This window comes from Ptychodera flava, chromosome 1 (assembly GCF_041260155.1).
Source record: "Ptychodera flava strain L36383 chromosome 1, AS_Pfla_20210202, whole genome shotgun sequence".
Lineage (NCBI taxonomy): Eukaryota > Metazoa > Hemichordata > Enteropneusta > Ptychoderidae > Ptychodera > Ptychodera flava.
Window position 1 is genome coordinate 54,206,959 of NC_091928.1, and position 26,056 is coordinate 54,233,014.

At 37.3% G+C, this 26,056-nt stretch overlaps 1 protein-coding gene and 2 long non-coding RNA genes across 4 annotated transcripts in view; 2 read left to right on the plus strand and 1 right to left on the minus strand.

Annotated features, from left to right (window-relative positions):
• The window catches only part of LOC139141050 (kinectin-like), a 40,162-nt gene that overhangs the window by 4,332 nt on the left and 9,774 nt on the right, over positions 1-26,056 (minus strand). The window contains exons 2-8 of the mRNA XM_070710625.1: positions 16,659-18,181; positions 15,293-15,775; positions 14,801-14,883; positions 11,865-11,931; positions 11,246-11,509; positions 9,468-9,947; positions 6,751-7,245 (exon numbers count right to left, since the gene is read on the minus strand). Coding sequence (XP_070566726.1) covers positions 6,751-7,245; positions 9,468-9,947; positions 11,246-11,509; positions 11,865-11,931; positions 14,801-14,883; positions 15,293-15,389 — 1,486 coding nt within the window. The 5' untranslated portion in view covers positions 15,390-15,775; positions 16,659-18,181. The remainder of the gene's footprint in view (positions 1-6,750; positions 7,246-9,467; positions 9,948-11,245; positions 11,510-11,864; positions 11,932-14,800; positions 14,884-15,292; positions 15,776-16,658; positions 18,182-26,056) is intronic.
• The window catches only part of LOC139141060 (uncharacterized), a 38,444-nt gene that overhangs the window by 1,879 nt on the left and 10,509 nt on the right, over positions 1-26,056 (plus strand). For both annotated transcript variants that reach the window (XR_011554123.1, XR_011554124.1), the window contains exons 2-4: positions 2,617-2,696; positions 2,998-3,087; positions 7,159-7,277. This is a non-coding gene — a long non-coding RNA (uncharacterized lncRNA). The remainder of the gene's footprint in view (positions 1-2,616; positions 2,697-2,997; positions 3,088-7,158; positions 7,278-26,056) is intronic.
• On the plus strand, positions 20,652-22,185 carry LOC139143340 (uncharacterized). Its single transcript, XR_011554583.1, has 2 exons — positions 20,652-20,821; positions 21,970-22,185. It is a non-coding gene; the product is annotated as an uncharacterized lncRNA (long non-coding RNA).

Below are 26,056 nucleotides of genomic sequence, written 5' to 3' on the forward strand. Positions count from 1 at the left end.
CACAGATTTTTAACACATTACAAATAACTATGTTGGCTGTGATTTGCCCCAGTTGTTCCCACCATTGTCCTCACTCAATATACAGTGTTTTTAAATCTTTGCTCAAACCCTTTGATTCACTTTGACACTTTCGTTTGCATTGTCCATTACCCATGATGCATTTGGCCTTGTGCTTGTGCTTCTTGTCGATTCCGCAAGTACATCTGATGAAGGAGACTGTTGTCTTCAAAAGCCAACACTGTGCTACCCTTGACAATATTGGTATCAGTCAAGATCAACACGGCTCTATTGAAACTTTCCTTGATATAATCATGAAAATAAATCTTTCATCGTCTAGATATAAATAAAATTATCCTTTACAAAAAATTCTTCATTCATGCATGGGCTACCAGACCCTGTAACTGGGCTACCAACTTTAGAAAATGGTAGTCCAAGTGGACTACCAGGGAAAAAAGTTAATTTCGAGCCCTGAAACCCCATATATTGCTTTGATGCCCACTCTGGCCTGAAGTCATGCAAAATGTCAATGGCGTACCTACACAGATTATTCAGAAAACCCCATTTGTATTGGAGATGACAGCTATCAAAAATTCTAACTGAGAGAGATGAAGGAAATCAGGAAAGGGGTTTTGCTACTTTGCTTGATGGTCTTATTGTTTGTAAAAGTGTTCTTGGAGAACATAGCATCATGTTCATCATGAAAGAAGTGGAAAGTTTTGGATTTTACAGCCTACACGAGGGTAGAGAGTAGCTGATAGTGATTGATACAATGCTTGTAAACCTGCAGTGACTGCGATCTTATCAATAACATAATTCAATCGGTGATTGGCTAATCCTGGAAATAATATCATGATATATTGTTGCCAATTTTGGAAATGACCCTGTTTGTGCCTCAGAAATGATTCAGAGGGTCAATTGAAAGACACTACACAGTCACCTGTGGTCTATTCTGCTCTGCGTCTATGCAGCCCATAGATGTGTACCAGGTACATATGCCTGAGAAGACTTCTCAAGCATATATACAGAATAGACCACAGGTGACTGTAGACACTACCAGGCAACCCAACATGGAGAACACGGAAAAACACAGTGAAATTGAACCCATGTAGGAATCCACGACATAATTTGTCCTGCTGTCGCCGATACAACAACAGGGGATCAGCGCCACGGTGAAGCTCAGTGAGCCGTGATGATGATGCACCGCGGTTACCAAAAAATTCCCGTCCACAACCACATGCAGGCTACAATTCAAGAGCAGTGAGAGACTGAATATCCATGGTTACGTTTTGATGTATAAATATGAATGTATAAATTTGAACACTGCTAGTGCCTGGATTAGCTGCAATACCTCTAACCTTTGGGTTGCCCGATGTGTTTTGACAGCCGCATGTATACCCTTCGCTGTTACATTTCAGCATAATTGAAACACAGCCCAGTTGTTCAAGTTGTTCATTGAACTGTTTTTATCAAAATAATATTACAAGTACATCGTACAATCCGAATTGGCAGTGTAGATTTATTGAACGGCTCATCGTATTTTGTAGTCAGTTTTTTCATCAATCGAGTGTGGAAGTGAAATTGCACATGCAAATACAGCCATTACGCAATTTTAGCAGACTAATGCGTATGCCGTCCGCGATGAGAAAAAAAGTTACCGCGAACACTATGTGTTGATATCACTCTCCAAAAGTAGTAGAAGTGCTAATACAGTGAATATTTCATGGTAGGGCTGGCAATAGCGTTCATTTTAGTAACAGTTTTCAGCTATACCATATTCAGACTTGGCACAACAACATTACTATATACATGTATCATTCTACAGTCAGTGCAAATGGTAAACGAATACAATAACCAAAGTAGCATTTTAGATGTCAGAGAAAGTCAGGCAGTACTGGATCAAGCTGGCTTCCTATGTCAATGTCATGGGGATTGAAACACTGTCTCTAGTATGATTCACACGCTCATTAATTGTCATTCAGAGAATATATTTCCCGAAAAGATTACTCTTGAAAACAAAATTGGTATATAGTGGCTGGATACTCAAAATGACATATCCCTGGAAATATCATGGCAAATTTTATGAATAGCTGATCAATTGATATATCAAGGCTTACCTGTACTGTAAAAGTTTGCACTGTGTATCAACTTGAAATGACCAACCAAGTTGGTCATTCTCTCGAAGGAGATTAAATATATTTCCTTTGTTTCATCCATTCAAAAAGTTACCACACTTTGTATTGACCATACAGCTGAAATTTATTTCTCTATTTTCCTGTAAACTCTTTAATAAAGCTGTCTACAAGAGCATTTTAATCTTTCTAAAAATTGCAATCTCTTCCACAAAACAATCACCATAAATTTCACATTTTATTCAAATTACACAATGAGCATAAATAGTAGCCCCAAACTACATCCTTTAAAGCTACTGAAATTTTTCTCTGAATTTCTATACACTAGATTCTTGAGTTTTTAAAGTCAGTGTACAAATCATGTTGATTTATGGGTAATGTCAATTTCTTTGCACCGTAACCTTTGAATAATTACATACGGAAATTTCGGAGGATACATTTTTACTCAAAAATTGATATTTTTTGTTAAAAATGTTTTCCTCTATAGTTGATCACTTCACATACAATGGAGTCAGCATGCATGTACAGCTTTAGTGTGGATTTACTAATAGCAGTTCAGCATTTTGTGTAAGTAAATTTCAATTCATAATTTGTTCTTTCAAGAAATGAACAATAATACCAAATTGTTACATTGCATTAATTTAAAGCTTCTGCCTTTCCTACAGATTTATGCTGAATGTTCAACTATTTCCTTTCAAACAGGTCTCTCTCATTGTTAAAAACTTCAGCCATTGTACAAATGTTGAATTATGGGTAATATCAATTACTTTCCTCTAGAACCTTGGAAAATTCCCTACAGTAATTTACGAATATATATTTTTATTTACAAATTCATACTTTCTAATACAAATGTTCTTTTTCTCTCTAGTAGGTCAATTCACATACAATGGAGTCAGCATGCGTGTACAGCTGTACCGGTATTGTGGATTATAATCCTGGGAGTTGCTCAGCATTTTATGTAAGTAATTTTCAATTCATAAGTTATTTTAAACAAATGAACAGTAGCACATTACGTTACTTAAAAAGTTAAAAGTTGTGCTGAATGTTAAAGTGTTTCCTTTCAGACCGGTATCTGTCATTGTTATTGTCATTTTCAGTGTTAATTACCTCTATGTGCAGGCCTTATTACAGTACTGGTATGTGTCTAAGAAGTTGTGTTGATATCACTTAATTCCTATAAGGAAAGTGGTGATACACTGAATATTTCATGGCAGTACTGGCATGCTAGTATTCATTATGGTTCACAGTTTTCACCAATATTAAAACCTGGCACTAGAACAATACTGTAGATCATTCTATGGTCAGTGCAAATGATAATCCAGTATTTTGCATATCAAGCAGTACTTCAACCATACATGTATGCTGATGTTGTGTATGTGACATATTGTCTTTAGTATGCTTTACATGCCCCGTCAGTTGGGGGGGGGGAGGGGGGAGTAAAAAGGTGTACGTTTCATATGTAGTTATTAGCTTAACTAGTGTGAGTGGCTGTCTGTCTATCTGACTGTCTATCTGTCTGTCTTTCTGTCCGTCTGTCTCAAGAACAGCTGTTAGGATTGGATTGAAATCTTGTACATATGGTACATTCTGACTTTAGCAAAATTTACAAAACTTGTTATGTATGTGGAACATACTATGATAAAATATTAATGATATTTGTTTAGCATTTTTACATCAGCTAGTTATTAATTTGCATATTTCACAAACTTTCCCAGTACTTTTAGCAGTGACTTTTGTTGCTGCAGCAACAAAAGTCTTGAAGGACTTATTAGCAAAGTTTATGAAACTTATTGACGAGTCAAGGATACAATAATATAGGGTTATTCACAAAATACGGCCCTGTATGGATGAGGGCTCAGTGAGTGACGTATTGGACGAGCCGAAGGTGAGTCCAATACGTCACTTACTGAGCCCGAGTCCATACAGGGCCGTATTTTGTGTATAACCCATTATTATACACTCCCTCCATTAATCGTCCGTAAAAAGTAATTCTATGGTAAATTTTGAGGGATGCTCAGCGTTCTCACCAGGCCGCGATTCCGCGACATTCTCGCGTATTTTTCTGTTTTGTCGCGGATTTCTTGGGCCGTGCGCGCCAATAGTGGCGCGCGCCTTTGAAATTATAAACTTTGTGGTGTGCCAGCCATACGGCCGGCGGCCGTATCATACAGCCAATACTTTTCACCATGGACGTAAATGATTGACGCGAGTATTACACTTCCTGGTTGAAACAGAGGCAATCTGGAGGCAATACCCGTCAGAGGGCGTACTTAAGCCACAGTCACTTGTGATTCATACATGATGGCCGATGTGTGGATGCATTATTACGTATACCACACAGCAGCCGTCGTGTATTGAACACACGAGACTGTGGTAGTCTGACGCACTTGACGTGTTCGCCTTGCATGCATATCGGTACATGTCCACGGAATTCGCGGAAGCTGGAGGCGTCATGGGCACGATAAATTTTTTCATAGGCTACGACAACAATAATCCGAACTACGAAAACACAAGAATGTAAAGCTTGTATATGCCTAAGGAATTACATGTCAATGAACATTTTCGAAAACAACGAACTCGAAGCTGGTAGCATTATACTGTGAGTTCCGCATGGCAACCAAGGTCTTGACGGGAACGACGTTATAGTGTTCGTGCCGTTGAGATTCAGTGAATTTTTGTTCTCGAAAAATAACGCAACTTTGTCTGAGATAATTTTTAGGTCTTTGCTATGTTTGATTTGGAATCATGTATAAACTTCGCGGGAGATACGTGTTGTGTGATGTTATCAGGCATTTGCTCCGTTCCTCGCCCACATGACCTAGTACCCACGACTGGAAATGATCGACAACTGGCCCACTGCTGATTGATAATATTATTCCAAAAGTAGTTCGAGGTTTAAATGTGGAATAGTTGGAGGAAAGTTCTCTTATTATGCAAAAAATTATCAATTCTTGGCTTGCGCATGTGATAAGTATATTATTCCAGGCGAACTTATACGTGAGAACATGGACGTCTTTTTTCCATGCTTCAATCAATTGACAAATTGTAGCCTTGGCTGGCGACCAAAATTTCACGTCAAAAGTTTATGATTGTTTACAAACATCATAGGGATATGTTTCCTGATCTAAATAAATGCTGACTTGGCCTGTTCCTTCTGCTGGTTGTGAAAGGGGGTTTAGAGTGCGAAAAAAAGTAACTAATGACAGGAATCAACTGGGAGCTGAACGGCTGGACACTCTAGCAACTACTGTTATTGTAGAGGACCCCGAAATGGACTTTCACACTGGAAAGAACGAAAGTCCCATAGACTTTTCATTAAAAGGCACTGATATTCAATATCAGTTGATATGTTCACCGAATGTTTACAAAAAAGTTGTTAAGTGAATGAGTTGTTGAGTCCTTTATTTTTCCATGCACAGAATAAGGTTCGTATTTGCAGTTTGACTTTTTAACATATTTATATATTGTCTCACAAAAATCATCCGTTGTCCCGCTTTTTTTTGGTCAGCGGGACAAAATGTCCCACAAAATTTTTTTTCTGGTGAGAACACTGGATGCTGCACGCGCGATATGAGTGGAACGCGCGCGATCTACTGCTCCGTAGTACAAGTCCTTGTGTTGGCATGAAGCCAATTAATTTTCAGTGCAGTACAATAAGCAAGCAAACTTCGCTGAATGTTTTCAATTAATTAGTTTTTTAAAATAAAAATCACTTGCATTTAGACTCAGTTTAGTGCTTAGCGTGTTTAAACCTTATACTACGAATACATTTTGTTATTATGTCTATAAACTCACCGTAAAAATAGTTTGTTACATCTGATAATTGCTAGGTCAAACAGGCGCGTCGCGCGTCTCCCGTATTCGGGACTCCGCGTACTATACAAAATACGGAAAGTTATTGGACGGTCAAACTCCCATAGGTTACGGCAGTAGGTGTATAATAATGGAACATATTTTGTATTTTCTTGTCAGGTAATTGAGAATATGCAAATTTGCCACATTAAACTGGAATGATTCGACCAATCTGATGAAAGTTGCCATTTCTGCTGATTAGTAATTTGTATATTTAACTAACTTTTCAAAATTAGTGGTAACTGGAGGGACTTGTGAAAAGCTGATGACAGTGCTACAGGTATGTAAATTGATAAGAAAGTTATACAACAGTAGTGAAAGACATTGCATTTTTGTTTCATCAAATATCTAATTTGCATATTTAATGATCTTTCACAGTTTGGCATGTAGCTTGAAATTCATGACCAATGGCAGTAAGTGGTGATACAATGACAGCAGTCAAAAAAAATTAGTATTTTCATTTCAACTAATCATACATACATTTATACTGAATGAGTGTTGGAATTAATCTGTTGTGAATATTGTTCATGGTTGACCACAACAATTTCAATGAAGTTCCAAACGTTTGGCAAGAGTTTCAATTTACAAACAACTGCAAGACATACTGAAACACCGGAGCATTTTCAGTTCATACTTTGTTGCAATTTGAGTTTAATCATTGACAAGTAAAATAGTAATATACTAGTGCTAAAAGGGCACCTGTCTCCTCAACAAACATAGAAAATAAATTCTTAAACGTAGAGTGTTTACAATTAACGGTATTACTTACCAGATTTACTTCCAGTAGTTGCTGTACCACCAGACATCTTAGAGGACACTGAACCACTAGGCACCTCTTCACCACCAGTAGTAACTGATCTCCTCTGTTCCTGTTTACTTCCAGTAGTTGCTGTACCACCAGACATCTTAGAGGACACTGAACCACTAGGCATCTCTTCACCACCAGTACTAACTGAACTCCTCTGTTCCTGTTTACTTCCAGTAGTTGCTGTACCACCAGACATCTTAGAGGACACTGAACCACTAGGCATCTCTTCACCACCAGTACTAACTGAACTCCTCTGTTCCTGTTTACTTCCAGTAGTTGCTGTACCACCAGACATCTTAGAGGACACTGGACCACTAGGCATCTCTTTACCACCAGTACTAACTGAACTCTGTTCCTGTTTACTTTCAGGCATCGCTGTACTACCATCAGATTTCTCTTTACGTCCAAAGATACGCTTGGAGATCTTGCTGAAAATGCCACCAGAGTCTTTCTTCTCTGTGGATGGATAAGAAATACCTACATCAACAGTAAGTTCTGTACTATTATTTTAAACACACAGAACTGATGTTTATCAATGGACTGAGGATGAACATCTCTACATGTTGGGAAATTTCTTTTTCCAGCAAGTGTTCAACAAAATTTCCCCAGAATGTAAGATGTTCCATCTCAGATCATTGGTTTGTTGGAATACGTTTCTCATATCTCTCTAATACTTGTAAAAATTACAGTCAAATGCAGTACAGTAGTGTTATTTATTGCACAACAAACCACTGGTATCAACTGGGTATCAAGGACATTCTTTGATTGATATCATTCCATAGTCTCATTCATTCATATGGTACTTAACATGTAACATAAAAGTTTAATTCTCACAGCTGTACCTTTCACCAGGTTACAGAGTCATTATTTTTGATTCATGTAAGTCAAATTAAGCAGAGAAATGAGAAAAATATTCTTGATCCAACAATTCTGTCAGGAGAATTACTCAGACAAATTATAGAATCTCATAAGAGATCTCAGTCCCAAAAAATTCAATGAAATATTTTTCTCCTTCAATGAAAATTTCCCAACTATGATCTATTCTTTAGATCTTCCATGAAAACTCCAATTACTAGTGCTCATTTCAGTTCCTTTAATGTATATAGGCAAAATGCACAGGCATTTATCTGAATATTTTTCTCAAATTATCAATATTTTTCTCAAATTATCTGTTTACTGTATAACAGTATTTTACCCTATCAAGGCCAATATTCAAATTTAAGAATTTGCATATTACAAAACAACAACCAATGGGCTAAATAAATATTTTGCCTTGTGCAATGTTCACTGGCAATCATAGTACAAGTGCTTCACTTTTACAGACTGATGTACAGATCGGGTATTACTTATCAATTGCAATAGACAATGAAAAAATATATTACGTTTCTGATGTTCTTTTCCAATGGTAACTAGTCTTTCTTCATGGACGCTCTTTTCTGCAACATGTGCTTCAGGTAACATTGTTGTTTCTTTTCTGATGCCCTCTCCCAGCACCTGTGGTTGTGTTGGTGTGGCTGTCTCCATCTCACTTCCCTCCTGACAGTCATCTCAGGTTGTGTTGATGTGGCTGTCTCCATCTCACTTCCCTCCCTGCCAGTCATCTCAGGTTGTGTTGGTGTGGCTGTCTCCATCTCACTTCCCTCCCTGACAGTCATCTCAGGTTGTGTTGGTGTGGCTGTCTGCATCTCACTTCCCTCCCTGCCAGTCATCTCAGGTTGTGTTGGTGTGGCTGTCTCCATCTCACTTCCCTCCCTGACAGTCATCTCGGGCTGTGTTGATGTGGCTGTCTCCATCTCTCTTCCCTCCCTGCCAGTCATCTCAGGTTGTGTTGGTGTGGCTGTCTCTATCTCACTTCCCTCCCTGACAGTCATCTCAGGTTGTGTTGATGTGGCTGTCTCCATCTCACTTCCCTCCCTGACAGTCATCTCGGGCTGTGTTGATGTGGCTGTCTCCATCTCACTTCCATCCCTGACAGTCATCTCAGGTTGTGTTGGTGTGGCTGTCTCCATCTCACTTCCCTCCCTGACAGTCATCTCAGGTTGTGTTGGTTTGGCTGTCTCTATCTCACTTCCTCCCCTGTCAGTTGTCTCAGGTTGTGTTGATGTGGCTGTCTCCATCTCACTTCCCTCGCTGACACTTGTACTTTGTTGCAGTGTTTTGTTGTCCTCATTGTCAGTTATTTTTCTTTTACTCTTAGCATCATCCAGTGTAGTGCCAATGACATCTACAAACAGATTTAAAGAACACATATGACAGCTAGTCTATGGTAATCTTTTGTCTAAGTTTTAAAGGACAAGTAGTGTCTGCAACTTTTGGTAATGTTTTATTTTTTGAACATTTATTGAAAGTTGTTGAAACACCCCAACTACCGGTATATTTAGCTTATCAACACAACTCAAAGCCACTGTTAATCTGAGTCACAGGAATAGATATTCATGTGACTCAGATTAACAGTGGCTTGAAGTTACCCAATTTACTAACAGATACATTTATATTAGTGACACTGTACTCTGATTTAATGCTGGATAAATCTTGGTCTGAAAGCATTGACTTTACTCCATGTTTTCTAAGAATTCACTTTTGCATTATGATTAATTTTCCCTGATTCAAAATATCATATCTAATCATTAGTTTATAGTCTTTTTGTCATTAAGATTGAGAGACTCAAAAGATCTTACCTTTTGTTCCTTCCTCATCTTCAGAATATTGACTTCCAACTTTAATTTCATCCTGTCCCTGTATTTTCAACTCAGACTGTATCTCTTCCAGACCTGACAGTTTTGCCTCTAGATCACTGATGATCTTTTCCTTCTCTTCCAGTTCAGATGAAAGTTTCTCATGCATAGACTTGTCAACACGTTTGGTCAATTCCTTTTCAGTTATGTCTATTGTCTGAGTTAATTTTCCGATGTGTTCTACCAAATTAGCTTTTTCCTGTTTAGCTTCATCTAGTTGATGCTCTAGGACTGACTTTTGAAGATCTATTTCAGAATCTTTCTCACTTATTTGTGCTAACAGCTGCTTAACTATGTACTCTGTGATTTGGACCTGGCTAATTTGACATGGAAGTAAACTTCTAGCAAGTAAACTGACATTTTCATCTGATACTGGTAGAGTCAGAACTTTAGTGCCACCTCTGGTTAGTTGTAATTCCATTTCTGTAGTTAGGGAAAATAAGTTCATTATAAAGACTACAATAGTCAAGGTAATTGTTTTCAATAGAGGAAAAACAAACTGACTGATCTGACTGAAGGCTGTCTTTTGCTAGTAGTGATTACATTTATGGAATTTATGGAAGTAGTGATTTCATTTATGGAATTTATGGAAGTAGTGATTTCATTTATGGAATTAATGGAATTAATGGATTTCATTTAAGGAATTGATGGACGTAGTGATTTCATTTATGGAAGTTATGGAAGTAGTGATTTAATTTATGGAATTTATGGAAGTAGTGATTACATTTATGGAATTTATGGAAGTAGTGATTTCATTTATGGAATTTATGGAAGTAGTGATTTCATTTATGGAATTTATGGAAGTAGTGATTTCATTCATGGAATTAATGGAAGTACGGTAGTGATTTCATTTATGGAATTTATGGAAGTAGTGATTTCATTTATGGAATTTATGGAAGTAGTGATTACGTTTATGGAATTTATGGAAGTAGTGATTTCATTAATGGAATTTATGGAAGAAGTGATTACGTTTATGGAATTTATGCAAGTAGTGATTTCATTTATTGAATTTATGCAAGTAGTGCTTTCATTTATGGAAATATAAAAGTAATACATACTCCCATACACAGTATTCAAAACCAAATTGTTGCAATATTTCTCAAAAAACAACAACCATTATCATTGTTGCACAAACCAAGCAACATCTCTTTTTGACACTGAATATAAAATAACAACCTGTACAAAGCAAGGCTTTCCTGTTAATGCATTTTTAAATTAGCAGAATGATATATACATGTACTTTGTGTTTCAATCACTGAGCTGTAATTTTCATGTTTAATTTAACAGTTTCATAATCACACTTATGGCTACATTTGAAGTAATTAAAATTGCTCTCTACACTCATGAATTAATCCAAATTATAAAATAATATTTCCAGTCAAATCTATATAAAGACAATCATATTACACACATTGTACCGGTATTTGTGACTCAAATTTCTTGTTATTGAAAACTATAAATGCACACAGATCTTTCCCAATAATTCAGATTATAAACCATCAGAAGCAAATAACATACCACTTTTAGTATGCCTGTGTAAAACTTTTGATGATTTCATTTTACTTAAATTAGTCGACAGATTTATTAACACAAATCCAGGAACGCACATCACCACAGGTTAGCGTTTGTGAATTTTTTCATTTACCAACAATACTTGTAGGTAATGTTGACTTTACCTCTTCTAATCTGCTTGGATCAATCACAATTGCTGTAATTATTACCTTGAGTATCCATGTCCCGACTTGCTGCATCAGTCAAGAGATACCTTGTAACACCCAGTAGTGCTAAGACATCCTGTCTACAGGATAGGATATGTTGAACTGTGTCTGTATTTGTTGTCAGTATTTGCAGCATATCACACTGCCTTCCTTTCAGTCTGATACACTTCTCAGCTTTGAACATTGTCTGTACACTAGTCTCAGTGGATGACTTCATTTCCAGTGCTGGGTCCACCTCAAGTAGCAACAACTTTGATGGATCCTTTTCTGCATTAAAAATAATTGATACGAAAATGACTAAGGTTGCAACTAATTTGAATAGAATGGTAAATCACTTGAAAGTGACATACGGTAGATGCATTCTCTTGATTTTGCTAGTTTTGTTGGAATGTGACAAGAGAATGTATATTTTGGCCCTTGATGAAAATATGACTTGTTTGTAATGAAGTGAGCTCTGTGCATATAAATTAAAGCCATTGTGTGAGATGACATAAATTAGAAATAAATAGTATGCTGGTTATGTCATGTTTGATGAAGAGCTTTTATTGATTGTTTTTTACTGATTCAAAATGCTGAATCATTCTATCGTGTCAAAGGTAAAACCTACAAAGTTAGGACCTACCATGTTTAAGATCATACTCAGAAATGTCTGCAACGTTGTCTTCAACATAATCAGTTTCCGCAGCCTTCTAAAAGATAAAGATTATTGCGTTATTGTACATTTGCTTGCAAAACCATCTCATGATTGCTTATTAGTCCCTGCAGACAAAGTTTGGGGGGGGCCTCTATGGTTTCTTTTCTATCCATCCGTCCATTCAAGCAAATATCAAAGACATGCATGGGCCGATTCCTTTCACTCTTAGTGCAAGGGTAATACACTATGGAACACATACCAGTATGCTTGTCTATTTTTTTGGGTGTGACATGCATAATAAGTGATAATTTGCATTAATGATTTTTGAAAAAAAGCTCTGTTTCTTGAGAGACAGCTCCAAATTTGGTGAAACTTTGTACAGATTGTGGTACACAGAACCCTAATAGCACACAATGACATTATCAGTATTGGGTCAATAACTTGCTAATTGACATATTTTAAGAATTTGATAATTCCAGTAAACATGTCAAGAAATACTGAGTAGACGCAAATTGGATTTGTAAGAAGGGTGCAATTCTAGAAATACTGCCACAAATTTGATAAAACTTGGTACAGAATTTAGAACACAGTCCCATAATATTGTACAAAGACATTGAGAATTGTCATGTTAATTAATCGCTCATTTTCATATTCAATGAATTTCCTCACATGTTTGCTATGTCCTGAAATATTGCATCAAATTGATGAAAAGTGGTACAGATGCACAGTAAGTGAGGCTACCCACAATTCCCCTTGATTTGTTCACTCAGACATTTTTGCTAAAGGCTTTTTCAATTTTATCAGTTTCTTAACAATTTTTAACTTACAATTTAAGTTCAGGATTATTTGTTAAAACTATGTTCCAAAATTATTGATTATGTTTAAAATTCAAGAGTAAATTGAATGAGAAGTCGATGTTTGTAGGTGCTAAAAATTGCACACTTGTCAAGATAAAGTTATCGGCAACTAAGACGGTCTCATCATACCACCTGTCAGACATGCAAATTTCCTTTGTTACAAACATTTAAAAAAATCAATATCCTTTCTTTTGCCAACACAGATGCAACTTATTCCCTTAGTTTCCTTGAAAATATTGTGTATGGCTGTCAAAAATCTATGTCGACAAAATAACAAAATTGCTATCTCCTCCGCGGAAAAGGGGTTGATCTTCTCATTATTCACAGTGAGAAATCAGAAAATTATGATTATCAGAACTATGTTGCCAGAATTTGAAATATGGACTGAGTTGTTCTCTGTACAGAAGAAATTTGCTTCAGTTCAGTTAGTGATCTCCGTGTGTACAGATCATGGAGAATTGTGGGTAGCCTCACTTACTGTGAGATGTTGATCTCTCAGAGCTCTAATAGCATGCAAAGACATTTAACAGTACTATATCAATAATTGATAATTTACATATTTGATAAACTTTCATAATCAATCATATATGCCTAGAAATGCTGCAGCAAATTTGATGAAACTTGGTACAGATGTTGATCTCACAAGTCTTGTAATAGCGTGCAAAGATAAATTTAGCAGTGTCATCTCAATTTACTACTGATTTTCATGTTTCATCACATCAACACAACCTGATATGTCAAGAAATGCTTCATAGAATTTATGAAACTTTGTACAGCAGCGTTTAGGTCACATCGGTTTAACAGTGAATAAAGACGTGTATCAATGTCATGTTAATTATTTTTTAATTCGCACATTTAACTTTACTAATTTCATATGCTCTGAAATACTACGTCATATTTGAAGATTCTTTGTACAAGTGATAATCCGTCAGTGTTATATTAGGAAGGAAAAACAGTTACCAACATCCTCTCAATTAATTACTTATTGACTTATTAATGATAGTTTGTAATGAGGATCGTAGCCCAGTTGGCTTAGTTATGTTTTCACCAACTGGTATGGACAACCTCATTTTATCTGTATTAAATTTGGGTCTCTAAACAGGGAAAGAAAGTTTTAATTAAAAGCGTTTTACATCCCGATTGATCTCATTAAATGTGATGAAACTTGCTGCAGATGTTTATCATGCAAAGATTTAACAGTCAGGATGCATTTAGCAGTATAAATTATTAATTGTGGTCAGTCCCTTCTGTACTGAATATAGAAGCATTTGTGATTTTTACATATCAAAAGCCATTACGTAGACAACCTGGACTGTTCTAGCTTTAAGTGAATTTACAGTTCACAATATACCTTATACAATCTATCTATCCAAGTTGGTAAAAGTGCAATTCATACTAATGCCACCTTTATCACAATCCAATCCAATATTGGCATGTACCCTATTTCTTTTTCATGCGCGTTGTATCATCTTCAATTTAATTACTTCCAGTGACAGATTCCCAACTACAAGCGGGGGGGAGTATGGCATTTGCATGACATGTTATTAATCATACTGTATTTCATAAGTTCATATCTTTTGAAAGTCAAAAGGTATGTTCCATTACAGACCTCAATGGGATTGACCATCGACATTGGTAAGTTTTGTTAGTGTTGGAGTGGTTGGTGAAGTATATTCACTAGCTAATGTGTTTTACCTTGGATTCAGATAAATACTGCAACTTACTGCGTTTTGTCCAGTTGCAAATAACTCACAAAGGAAGCTGAAATGAACCCCTTGTGTGTTTACATGTGCACATATTTCTACCAGTAACATTTGGAATTCACCAAGGGTCAATCAAAGCTGTAACATTTTGCTGTATATTTTATCAAATTTGCTGCATAGATTATTACAATAAAAGAAGTTCATAGCTTTATTCTAACTCTACCATTGCAGTGTCACATGATAGGTATCATGGTGCCATGTATTGTGAGTTTGAATTGAATTTAGAATTTACTGAATTCAATAGCTGTCATTGCAGACTATCTCAACATAATGAAATGAAATAATACTATAGTATTTTACTCACATTGGAACTCATCTGCACATCTTCAGCACTGTCTTCTGCAAGGACATCATGGATTTTCATTGGTTGAATTCCACCACCATCTCCTGCAGGAAAATGTATGGCAATATTTTAAAACAACACAAAATCATATTTATGTTTTTACAGCAGTGTGGAAACCGAAGAAGTTGTCTTGAGTGATTGCACAATATAGCGCAAAGGATAGTTAATGACTCACTGATTATGCATCAGCATATTAGGAGGCATACTACTTCATTCATGGTTGAATAGGTCATTGTTTTAATTAATGAAATATTTCCCCAATACCCGTAAGCCATTTACTCATTAATTTATATTTGTCATAGTAAAATGAAGGGTAGTTGTATGATAAAAAGTGATTCAATGAAAAGGCAAACAATGATACACAATACTGTAACAATTATCATGCTCAACCTTCCAATAAACCAAAATTATTACAGAATTCCAAGACACTCTATTTAGATGATTTAAACTTACGATTGATGAAGAAAAGTTCAACTTTCTTGAATCTCTCTTGGTTGTATGTTGCCTTCAACTGTAGTTTGATTCCAACTTTTGCAGCAATCTCTCTCATTTCATCTGTTATCAGTAGTGGTTCAAATGCTTTGGCCAGACTTCCACATCTACAAGTCTGCTTTACTCTGTAGAGATTATAAAGAGTTTGTAGCCTAAGTAAGATTGCCAAAGACTCTGCTGTCAAACTTGTTGGATCCACCCCATCACCAAAGTTTTGTCTTGCAGACTTTCTTTACATCACCACTGTCATCTTCGTCAGCCACTACCTGTTCTACTTTACGTTTTAGTGCTTGTTTACAGTCTCTCCATACAGCATTCAGATTAGTCATTTCCTCCGTCTTATCCTTTCTTAGTTGTGATTTTAAGTCTTTCATTTCTTCTTCTAGTTCTTTCAGTCGTTGTAATAGACATTGTTGTCCAATTCTATTTGTACACCAACAGACTCTGTGGAAATGAATGATGAAAATAATTCAGCGTAAATGAACAAAAAAGGACAAAAGACAAAACTTTCGTTTGATACACTGTCTTAATATTGGTACTTATGATGACATGAATTATAACACATCACTTTAGTGGAGGTTTGTTACTTGTTTCCATACATCTTTCATATCATGATAACGGTTGTGTACATTAGTGTTTACACAGCCTAAAACAAGCTGTATGAATAGATTTTGAAAAATATTACAGGAACATATTGTACTATTACACAAAGGAATAATTTGCCAATATTGAATCAGTTTCTCACAAAGTATTGAAATATAATAATAATAATACTGGAAATCTTTTATTGCAAATATGATGATATTTATATCCAATTAATTCTAAAGTTGGTAATTTGACCTTTGCTGCCATCTTTTGAATTAGGAAAACTCCAAAAGTTTAAGACTTGAATTGTGAACTATGAACGTTTATCTGTTGCGTTTTCCATAATCTACTCAATTATTGGTAACGTTTCTCAAATTTAATTTAGTTCTTGCTGTTACAGTCAATGATTGATTTCATTTTCTTAAGTTGGCTGTTTTACAATCACCAGAAGAGGAATTGTAACTGTGTTTACACTTTAATTTGAGTTTACGCTTTATAAGCTATCCCATATTACAGTACTGTTTCTTTCAAAAGTTCTTCCTTAATTGCAAATTTCAGTTCCAAATCTAAGTTCTTAAATAAACTTAAGGAAAGTTCATAGGAAAACTTTGTAAGTGAAAAACTAACCATATGAGATTACAATTTACAAGAAGAAGAAATTAATTTTTAATGTTATCTTTGTGTCTATTTCTGTTGGCTTTTAAAAATTTAGTCATTGTAGAAATTCAAACTAGATGAATACCTTTCTCATATATCTCTGTTCCTTGAACTGTGCTGTCATCTCCACTTTGTAGCTGAACAGGTGTAGTTAAAAGAGTTGCAAATCTTGCATGACTTGTTGATATGACTTCACCATTCACCAAGTCTGTTTTCAGCTGCTCTGCTCTCTTAAAGGCTTTAGCTGTGTCTTGGAGGTGTTTAACTATTGTATCTGACAGATTCTGCTCAGCACTTCTTACAACACAGTTGTCAGCGTGATCTTTAAAGTATTTCATGATGAAGTGAGCTATATGGGAATACTCATAGACAGCTGTTGGTAAACCGGATACTATTGCTTCTAAGCCATTAAAGCTGTAATCCACATAATATGGTGAAGGGAGGCAGAGGTGAGACTGTTGTAGAGATCTGAGCAGAACTTTCACTGATTGTCCTGGAAGAAGTGTGGGTTTGAATGCGGACACTTATCTTAACAGATAAGAACTTTTCAGCAGTTTTGTGTGCTTGTTTAGAAACACCTTGTATCTTCCACATCGGAGGGTTTGTGCACGTTTTCGTCCACTGATTTGACGCTACCCCAATTGAAGCTGCCATGACATCACATCTTTCTAGGGCTTCCTGTGTATCAATCTGACCACATATCAGTATGTGGTGTTGGAATTCCCCTTCTTTAGGATCCCTCCGCAACTCACAACTGACTGGTCTCGGGAGAATTTCTTCATGTGGAATTTCTGACAAGTATTTACCATTGACCTCAGCCCTGTATGCATTCTGAAAGTACTGGTGGATCTTAGGTCCGATGGAAAATATCAGGTCTGCTTTACTTGCCATACGCAGCATCTTTTCTTCAAATTCGTGTATCCCATACTGTTCAGCTTGTAAGCAGTCAGATTCTGGACAAGCATGGTTGATGAGAACTAACTTTGCACCTGGAAAGAGTTTTTCTCTGATATCAGCTGCTGCAAGTCCTGTCTTTGGAGCATACCCAATTACATATTGGACATTCTCCAATTGTTTCAGGTCTGGGTAGTATATTTGATAATGTGCCAGCCTCTTCAATGCAGGAAGTTCATCTTCTGGATCAGCTAATTCCCCTATTTGTGCTGGAATCAAGGTAACACCACAGCTCTGAGCATCTTTCTTCTGGTCATCACTGATATTCACATCAAGTACAGTACAGTAGGCTGTCAGGGCTTCACCACTTTTTGCCTTTCTTTCACAGAAAGAAATCTTGGATGAGAGATCTGTTAAATGCTGTGAGACCTAACTCGTCTTTATCCCAGGAATTTGCAACAAACAACGCAGAAGGTTTGGAAGGCATTTTGTGAACTTTGGCTAAAGGGAAGAGTTATGTACGGTATAGCAGATGCAGCATTCTTTGTCGTACGTTTCTTTGAATGCAACTATTGGTACATGTCAAATATCTTGCAAATTCTGCAGGTGTGATAGTAGTTTACATGAAGCCAGGTTATTACAGGTGGATCTTCGGGAGGATCAGACCATGTGCTGTAGCATCTTAATTCTTCACTCACTTCAACATCAAGGACACTGCAGTGAATTTTAGACAAGTCAGAAGGTTTCTTAAGTCTTCAGTGTGTTTTCACAGAAATCACTGATCAGCTGCCAGGTTGTTGAACATTGTGGATTTTTATTCCATGATGGCAATACAAGCAGTGTATCCATATTGGCCTTTGTTTTTTGCATGTAGTACGGTATTTCAATTGACCGTCTACATTTAAATAACAACACATGACGGTGAGGGCAATATCATGATTTGCGGCCTGCCCAAGGGATGGCGATCCCTGACCATAATATTGATGATTTTCGAGCCAGAGGCGAGGGTATCATCAATATTGTAACAAAATGTGGCAGCCAAAGACAAAATGTAACAAAATGGCCATCATGCGGCCATATTGGATCAAATTTGTGTTCGATCTTCAAAACTTGTGTTCGAATGCCTAGGGCGTAGCAGGCAAGAGTCGAGGGCAAGAGCAAATTGAACTACACCCTTACAAAATGAGGTCCTGGCAGGAGAGCGACAGGAAAGCTGCGGGGAGAGCGACAGGACTGTTCTGGGACTAAAGCTGCAGAGTTCCAGGGCAGATTTCTGGCCCGCAGAATTGCCCCGCTAGTGGGCAGATCACTTTGTTACAAATCTGTCCGGCAGAGCGCGGCAGCAAATTACTTGAATGGTGCAGCATCTCTGCAGGAACATTAGTGGCCTAATAATTGTGGCTGATCAGATATATCTAACAACAAATCTGTCCCGTTAGAGCGACAGAAAATGATAGGAGTGGAGAGAGCATCTCTGCACTTAATGTATTTTGACTATCAGACCATGGAGGTAGCAGAGGACAGATCGACTTATATGTGTCATAGTTGCACAGAGGCGATCAGTAAGCTTAATATTTGCTGCGGTATTGTCTATCACAAATATAAAAAAATAAAATAAAAATAAATGAAGTTTGCAGTTTGCAGTTTGCCTGGGTTGGTAACACTGCTGGTGGACAGAATTGTCCCCGAGGTTATCGTTCGCCCAGTTAAAGCGGTGAAATTCGTTTCTTCGCTTCGATAAAGTGTGTATGTGCGATGTATGATAGTGAGCATGCGTGCGTGAGTGCTCACGAACTCTACAACGTGTTGAGCGGTCACAGTCAGTTAATGTAACAACTTAGCCGGCTATTGAACCACTCTTTATTTGGGAGTGGAGATGTAGCCGAGCGGGTCTGTCTGTGGCCTCTCAGCTAGGCGACTGATGCCGTATGTTGTGGTTCGAATCCGATTGAAAACTATCCGTATGGTATACATAAGCCCAAGCGATGTATGAGCTGAGCGTGGGTTTGCAGTGCTAATAGTTTATTCACAGTGTGATAATTAATAGACAGTAAAAGCTGCTATGATGTGATTGAGGCGATCGAGCTACAAACTGCTAAAAAGGGTATTCTGATGATTAACAATGCTGTTTCATGAGTACACTATAGGCAGCCACAAAAATTCCTATGAAAATGTTTTCTTTGCCATCAGGTTACTTTTTGAGCCAATGATAAATTAATCCGTAAGAAAATTCAAAATTAAATTCATGGCAGCAACGAAAATCTCTCGAAAATCGGCCGTAGTCCACGAAGGAAATAATAATTGATAACAATAACATTTCATTGCTTACTTTTAAATACAGGATTTACATCACGTCTGTGACAATATTGACCTTACAAATTATCTCATCGACAATTATTTCCAAAAACATCATTTTTACTTTGATCAGTGCAGTTACTAAATCGCCGACTTTTGAAGTTTTTAAGACAAGGGAATAAATCTTGTAAATCCATTTTCATTATTGTTATTGTGTTCTCAACCCATGGATGCTGTCCGTGCACGTAATACGTGTAACCTCAACTCTCCCAGAGAAACACACGCGAACACAAGTTTATACAGTTGAACTGATGCGTTGGTGTTCGTATCTCACTCTGTCGCAAAGAATACAATTTTCATTGAAACTTGGGTCCCGTAAAACCGAAAAGGCACACTATAGATTTACGGTAGTAGTACCTTTGTACGATACACAGTTGTAACTTGTAGCACGGCGGCATATGGGAATGCTATACGTAGGGTTTCGCCACTATATTCCTGCTATATTCTGACATCGTGTCGCGCCTTAGTCATGGCCACAGGAGCTCTCAATGTACTGTTGCTTGGATAGTCGATCGAACGCTCTAGGTTTTTTCAATGAACTTTCCGTCAGTGTACTTTTTAAACGCTTTTGAAGTCCGCTGTACTTCATGCTAGTTACACTGCAGCGATCGCGAGGACTTTGTACCGGAAGTAATAGTATCACGCATGATGACATCATAGATCATGTGAAGACTTCGTTATGATTGGTCAGATTGGTAAAACAATCAAAGGTCAAATCTCAGCGGCAATTTTTGGACAGTTACGACCTTTGAATTACTGAGTAAATTGTCGCTGATTTTTCCCTATAAGTTGTGACAAAATTTCGCGTAAATTTGCTGTTTGACATCATCGTGACGACTTCATACACGCTAACAATGTATGTAAAACCTATAGGCAATGTTTACGACGCGTAAAAAAGTCATCGTCGTCATGATCAGCTTGTGGAGATCGATCGGCTCGTCGATTTGAACAATGATCACCATAACATCCCCGTGGATCTAGGCGATCGTTTAAACTTCGGTAAGTAAATTTTCGATTTGCCTTCTCTGCGACGTGAAGACGTAGTTTTTACTGTTTTTGTTCGGCGCAATTCTCGAGTAATACTGTTCAATTGTATGAATTCTAATAAATTGGTATAACTCGTGAGGTTGAACGTAGAGTGTACAACGATAGAGGGACCGTGGTACAGTGTACACAAAAAATGGAGTACATGCCGATACTATTATCTACAATAATATACTTCTCTCTTGCATTGGCAAAGGTAAAACTTTTGCTCATGTATACAAATTTCCCTCAATGTACGATATAAAAGGACAGATATAAAACAAAGAAAAAAACAATACATGTAGGAATTGTTGGATACGAATTAAGTTCTCAAACTCTTGACCAAGTCTGGTACCTGCTACATGTATTCCAAAACGTACTTCTCTATGACATCAATATACATCTGTCTGCTTATAAGATTATTCTGAACGTGTGTCCTTAAAATTGAAGTTTATTTTAAAATTTTTATTAACGTATTTTGACATTTGTTTATATGTAACCTGTAGATATTTTGCTGGCATATTGCAAGGGGAATCAGTATTTAATTTACAATATTTCATTACAATATTTCATTGAACTTCTACATGAACTCTTACATCACAAAAATATGTATACAATATTCTATTGCATTTAATGCTGCAACCTTTTTATAAGCAACTTAGATATAAGCTCGGTACAAAGGCCTACCAGTACCTTTTTTCTAACTATGTTTCAATTTGGCTTTAGAAAGTTCATGTAGGTATGCAATGAAGTGTACTCAAACCAAGCGAGTTTTACATGGTGAAGTCTACAATCTTAACGGAATAACTGCAGGGGATAAATCATCTGCAAATTAAATTTTGTTTTATGCCAATGATTCTACTACTTTCCTAGTTTGAAGCAAATTGCAAGATGAACAGATTGATACTAGACTACTGCTATAAATCACATTTTGTCATTCACAAGTTGAGGGAACATTTTCTTTATTTTATGAATACATGCAAATTTCACAGTCTTCAATGTTTGATGGCTGTTGAACGAGTCAAAATTTTCAACTCCAACGAGGATTCTAACTTGCATACATAATTTTGTCATAAGTTTGATAAACTTTATATCTGACTTGAACTTTTTTATATTTTTTCCAGCTTACACATAGGACAACTTCAAGACAACAAGTCAAGCAATAACCAAAGCTGTAACAGACAAGTAGGCCTACAAGTCTTTCAGAATAATCCGTCGTTGTGACAATATGAAGTTAAGGACTTTACGGACACTTGAACATTTTTTGAACATTAAGTATTTATATCGGTCATGTTGATTGGCTTTAAAAATATGGTGGATTAAATTTTATTCCTACCAAATTTTTAGCCCTGCATTCTTTTTGGGGGGCAGCAGAGTGGTGTAGGTTGTGAGATGATGGCTTGGTAATGGTGATTTTCAGCAGCAGTGATAAGTTTCAGGTTGTTGGAGTAAATGTTAGTCAGATTGCAGAAGGTAGGTTGATTTTTGTATGGCAGAGCAGCAGCTAGCCTGCCTGGCAGAGCAGTAGCTAGCCTGCCCGGAAGAGCAGCAGCTAATCTGCCCAGCAGAGCGGCAGCTAACCTGCCCAGTAGAGCGACAGCTAACCCGCCCGGCAGAGCGACACCTAACCAGCCCGGCAGAGCGGCAGCTATAACTGTCCAGCAGAGCGACAGCTAACCTGTCCTGCAGAGAGACATTAATCTTTCCAGGAGGGATCCAGCAAACCTAATTTGAATAGCAATGCCACGCTCTCCCGGAAAGATGGTCCTGGAGAGCTCCTGGACCACTGCGGGACCTTTTCTGGAGAGCTCCCGAAAATCTTGTCGGGAAGGCTAAAATTTTCATAAGGGCATGTATCAATGTTATATCATCTTTTTTGAAAGTCACATGGTTTACTTTTAACCATGCAATTACAAGATCAGTGCTATAGGTGAGATGTAATAAACAACATATACTAGTCAATGTCAAAGTACCTAGTAGGTTTTACACTATTTTCACGCAGCCAATGTATTTGATCTTACCTTGAAAAAAATCAAAGTGTGTATATGTACGACAAAGGTCCATGTTCTTGTTCAAACTTTGAATAAAGTCGGTTGAGACGTGCCTGAGTTATGGCTCTTAACATAAAAAATGAAACAAAATGGCCACCACACGGTCATATTGAATCGTATCGTGAAAAAAAACCCACGTCTATAGGTATGACATAGGTCAATGTCCCTGTACCAACTTTGAATAAAATTGGTTGAGACTTGTTGGAGTTAATGGCTCTGGACATGAAAAATTGTAACAAAATATGAATACAAAATGGCCCTCATGCAGCCATATGGATCATTCAATGAATCAAATCGACATACAAACGTAGATTGCATGACAGCAATCCATGTGCTTGTACCAGCTTTGAATAAAATTGGTTGATACATGTCTGAGTTATGGCTCCGGACATGAAAAACCTATTACAAAATTGCCGCCAAACAGCCACATTGAATCGTATCGTGAAATAAATCCATGTGCATATTTATTGCTTTAGAGCCATACCCGGGTAGGTTGATGTCCTTGTGCAAACTTTAAATTATGGCTCAGGACATGAAAATATTGTAACAAAATGGCCTCCATGTGGCCATATTGGATCGTATCACAAAACAAATTTACGTGCATACATGTATGTATGACATCTAAGGGGTAATCCTTGTACCAAGTGTGAATTGAATCATTCCAGACATCTCTGAGATATCTACATGTATGTGAACGGACGGACAGATGGATGCACAGACGTACTAAACCTATAAGTGTAATAAAATCACTGCAGCAATCAAAATAAACCAATGGAAAAACACCTCAGCTGTAGTTTAATGGTTCAAGCTTATCAAAAACAAGGAAAAATACAACTTCATCCGCTTCGACATCGAAGAATTCTATCCATCCATCAGCAAAGACCTCCTTAACAAAGCACTTGACTTGCCTCTACCTATGACAACATCACTACCGATAAACATCATCATCCATGCCAAAAATGCCCTCCTGACACATAAACAACAGTCATGGCAGAAGACAAACACTAATTTAAGCATTTTACGTCACTATGGATAGTTTTGACGGTGCACAAAACATGCGAACTGATAGGCAGCTTCCTTCTTTCCCACCTACAGACAAAATTCCATGTCATGATACTAGTTGTAAGTTGACCTTTGGTAAACAATGCCATTTGTTTTATGTACGCGGATTACTTTCATTTAATAAGTAAAGTGGCCTGTCACCCAGGAGATGTGCAAATGTTTACAGGTATACTTTAATTCATTAATCCGCGATTAAGCTGAAATTTGATACATCAAATAGTATCTCCATCAATCAGACATATGGATTAGGTCACGAGCGTGTCAATCATTGTCTCGCGCTGGACCGATGCCTAGGCAAGTCTGCCATCAGCGGACATAGCTTTCACCGCACTAGCAATGGATAACCATAGTATTTTGAGTTATATAGAATATTTACAATTATACCGGTATGTATGAAGTTAATGCAATGACACCATTGAAACAGTAGTTATCATTCTTAGAGATGCTGTGGCTTTTAAAATATCACAAGTTTACGACCTTTGCCAGCCGAAAGATTCAGATCAATGACACACAGAGTGTACGCTTGTAATGGGCACTGCCTCCACCGGTCTCCGCCGTGCCCGTGGCCATCTCAGTCATCAGTTTTTCGTCTTACGGAATGTGATGTTTGCTTTGACACATATACCGGTATCGCCCGTAGGTACATCCCTATTTTGTACTTGACGGATAACTCTGTTCTGTTGTGAGTGTTGGCCGAGTCCACTTTCGAAATACATTGGATTTTACAGCACTGCACTGCAGGGTTTAAAGGCTACAGGTTGACAGCTTATGTCTTTAATGTTCTACAGCCTACTGATTTAGTAAATTTAACTTTCGTTGAGGTGTATCTTTTGGGTTTATCACTGACCGGGATCGCCTGGTACGACGTGTCTTGGTGATCACCAGGTATGACGACGTTCACAATGAGCCTTACAACTGGAGCTGTGACATTACTGAGCCATTAAAAGATCGACGGTATCTTCATTCGATTCTTGCGAATAGCTAAAGCTTAAGCAACTCGAAATTTCCATATCTGGATTTATCGGGTCACCTTTTTGTCAAAATGCCATGAGGCACGTCATTGATTACGACAAATCGGTCTGTGTCGCGATGTGCATGTACGAACTGTACCATTGCAGGAAAAATAGTTCTGGTTGATGACGTACAACAGGAGTAATATGTATTTCTTATCTGTACTGGTGTACGTCACACAGGTGGAGATTTGAGCTGGTTCATGTGATAAATATATATATTACGCTTATTAGCTCAGGCCATGTCCTCATGTGATTTACTTTGTATTTAAACATGATAAATTTGTACCATTTTTTTCTTTAGTAAGCATTAATTTACATCGCCTGGACAAGAGTATACCGTACATGCTGTCAATTTATATTTTGTGAGCAAGTCAGTTGTTATGCAAATCATGTTCATTCTGTATCTGAGAAACAATTTTCTCTAATACCTGAATTGCGTTTTTACAGCTTTCAAATTTGATATTTATCTTTTTCAGTGATGCCGTAATCAAATATTCTTTAACAATTAACAGGCATAAATTTTTGAATTTTTGTCTCATTTTATTCTCTCAAACTGTTTATCCAACACAATTAAATTTGGTTTTATGTCAATAGAAATGACCTCATTATTCAGTTTTGTACATGTGATGACAAAAGTTGCATACGCCAGCCTGTGTAGGTCACTTGTTATCTCGTTACCTTGAATTATTTGGGGTGTCATTATGTTATCCACACTTCAGCAAACCAACATGTATTTGTACCAGGTTATGGAATACGGCTAGTTTTCAATCGCGTTCAAACCCACAAACATACAGCATCAGTCGCCTAGTGGAAAGGCAACAGAGAGAACCGCTCGGCTAAATTAATCTCCACTCTCAAAAAAGAGTGGTTCATTAGCCGGCTAAGTTGTTACATTTTCTGACTGAGATCACTCACACATTGTAGAGTTCGTGAAGCACTCATGCACGCACGCTCACTATCACACATCGCACATACAAACTTTATCGAAGCGAAGCAACGAATACATCGCTTTAACTTGGTGAACGATAACCTTGGAGACAACTATAAATTTATAGCCAGTATGTATGGCTGTCATCATGAGAATT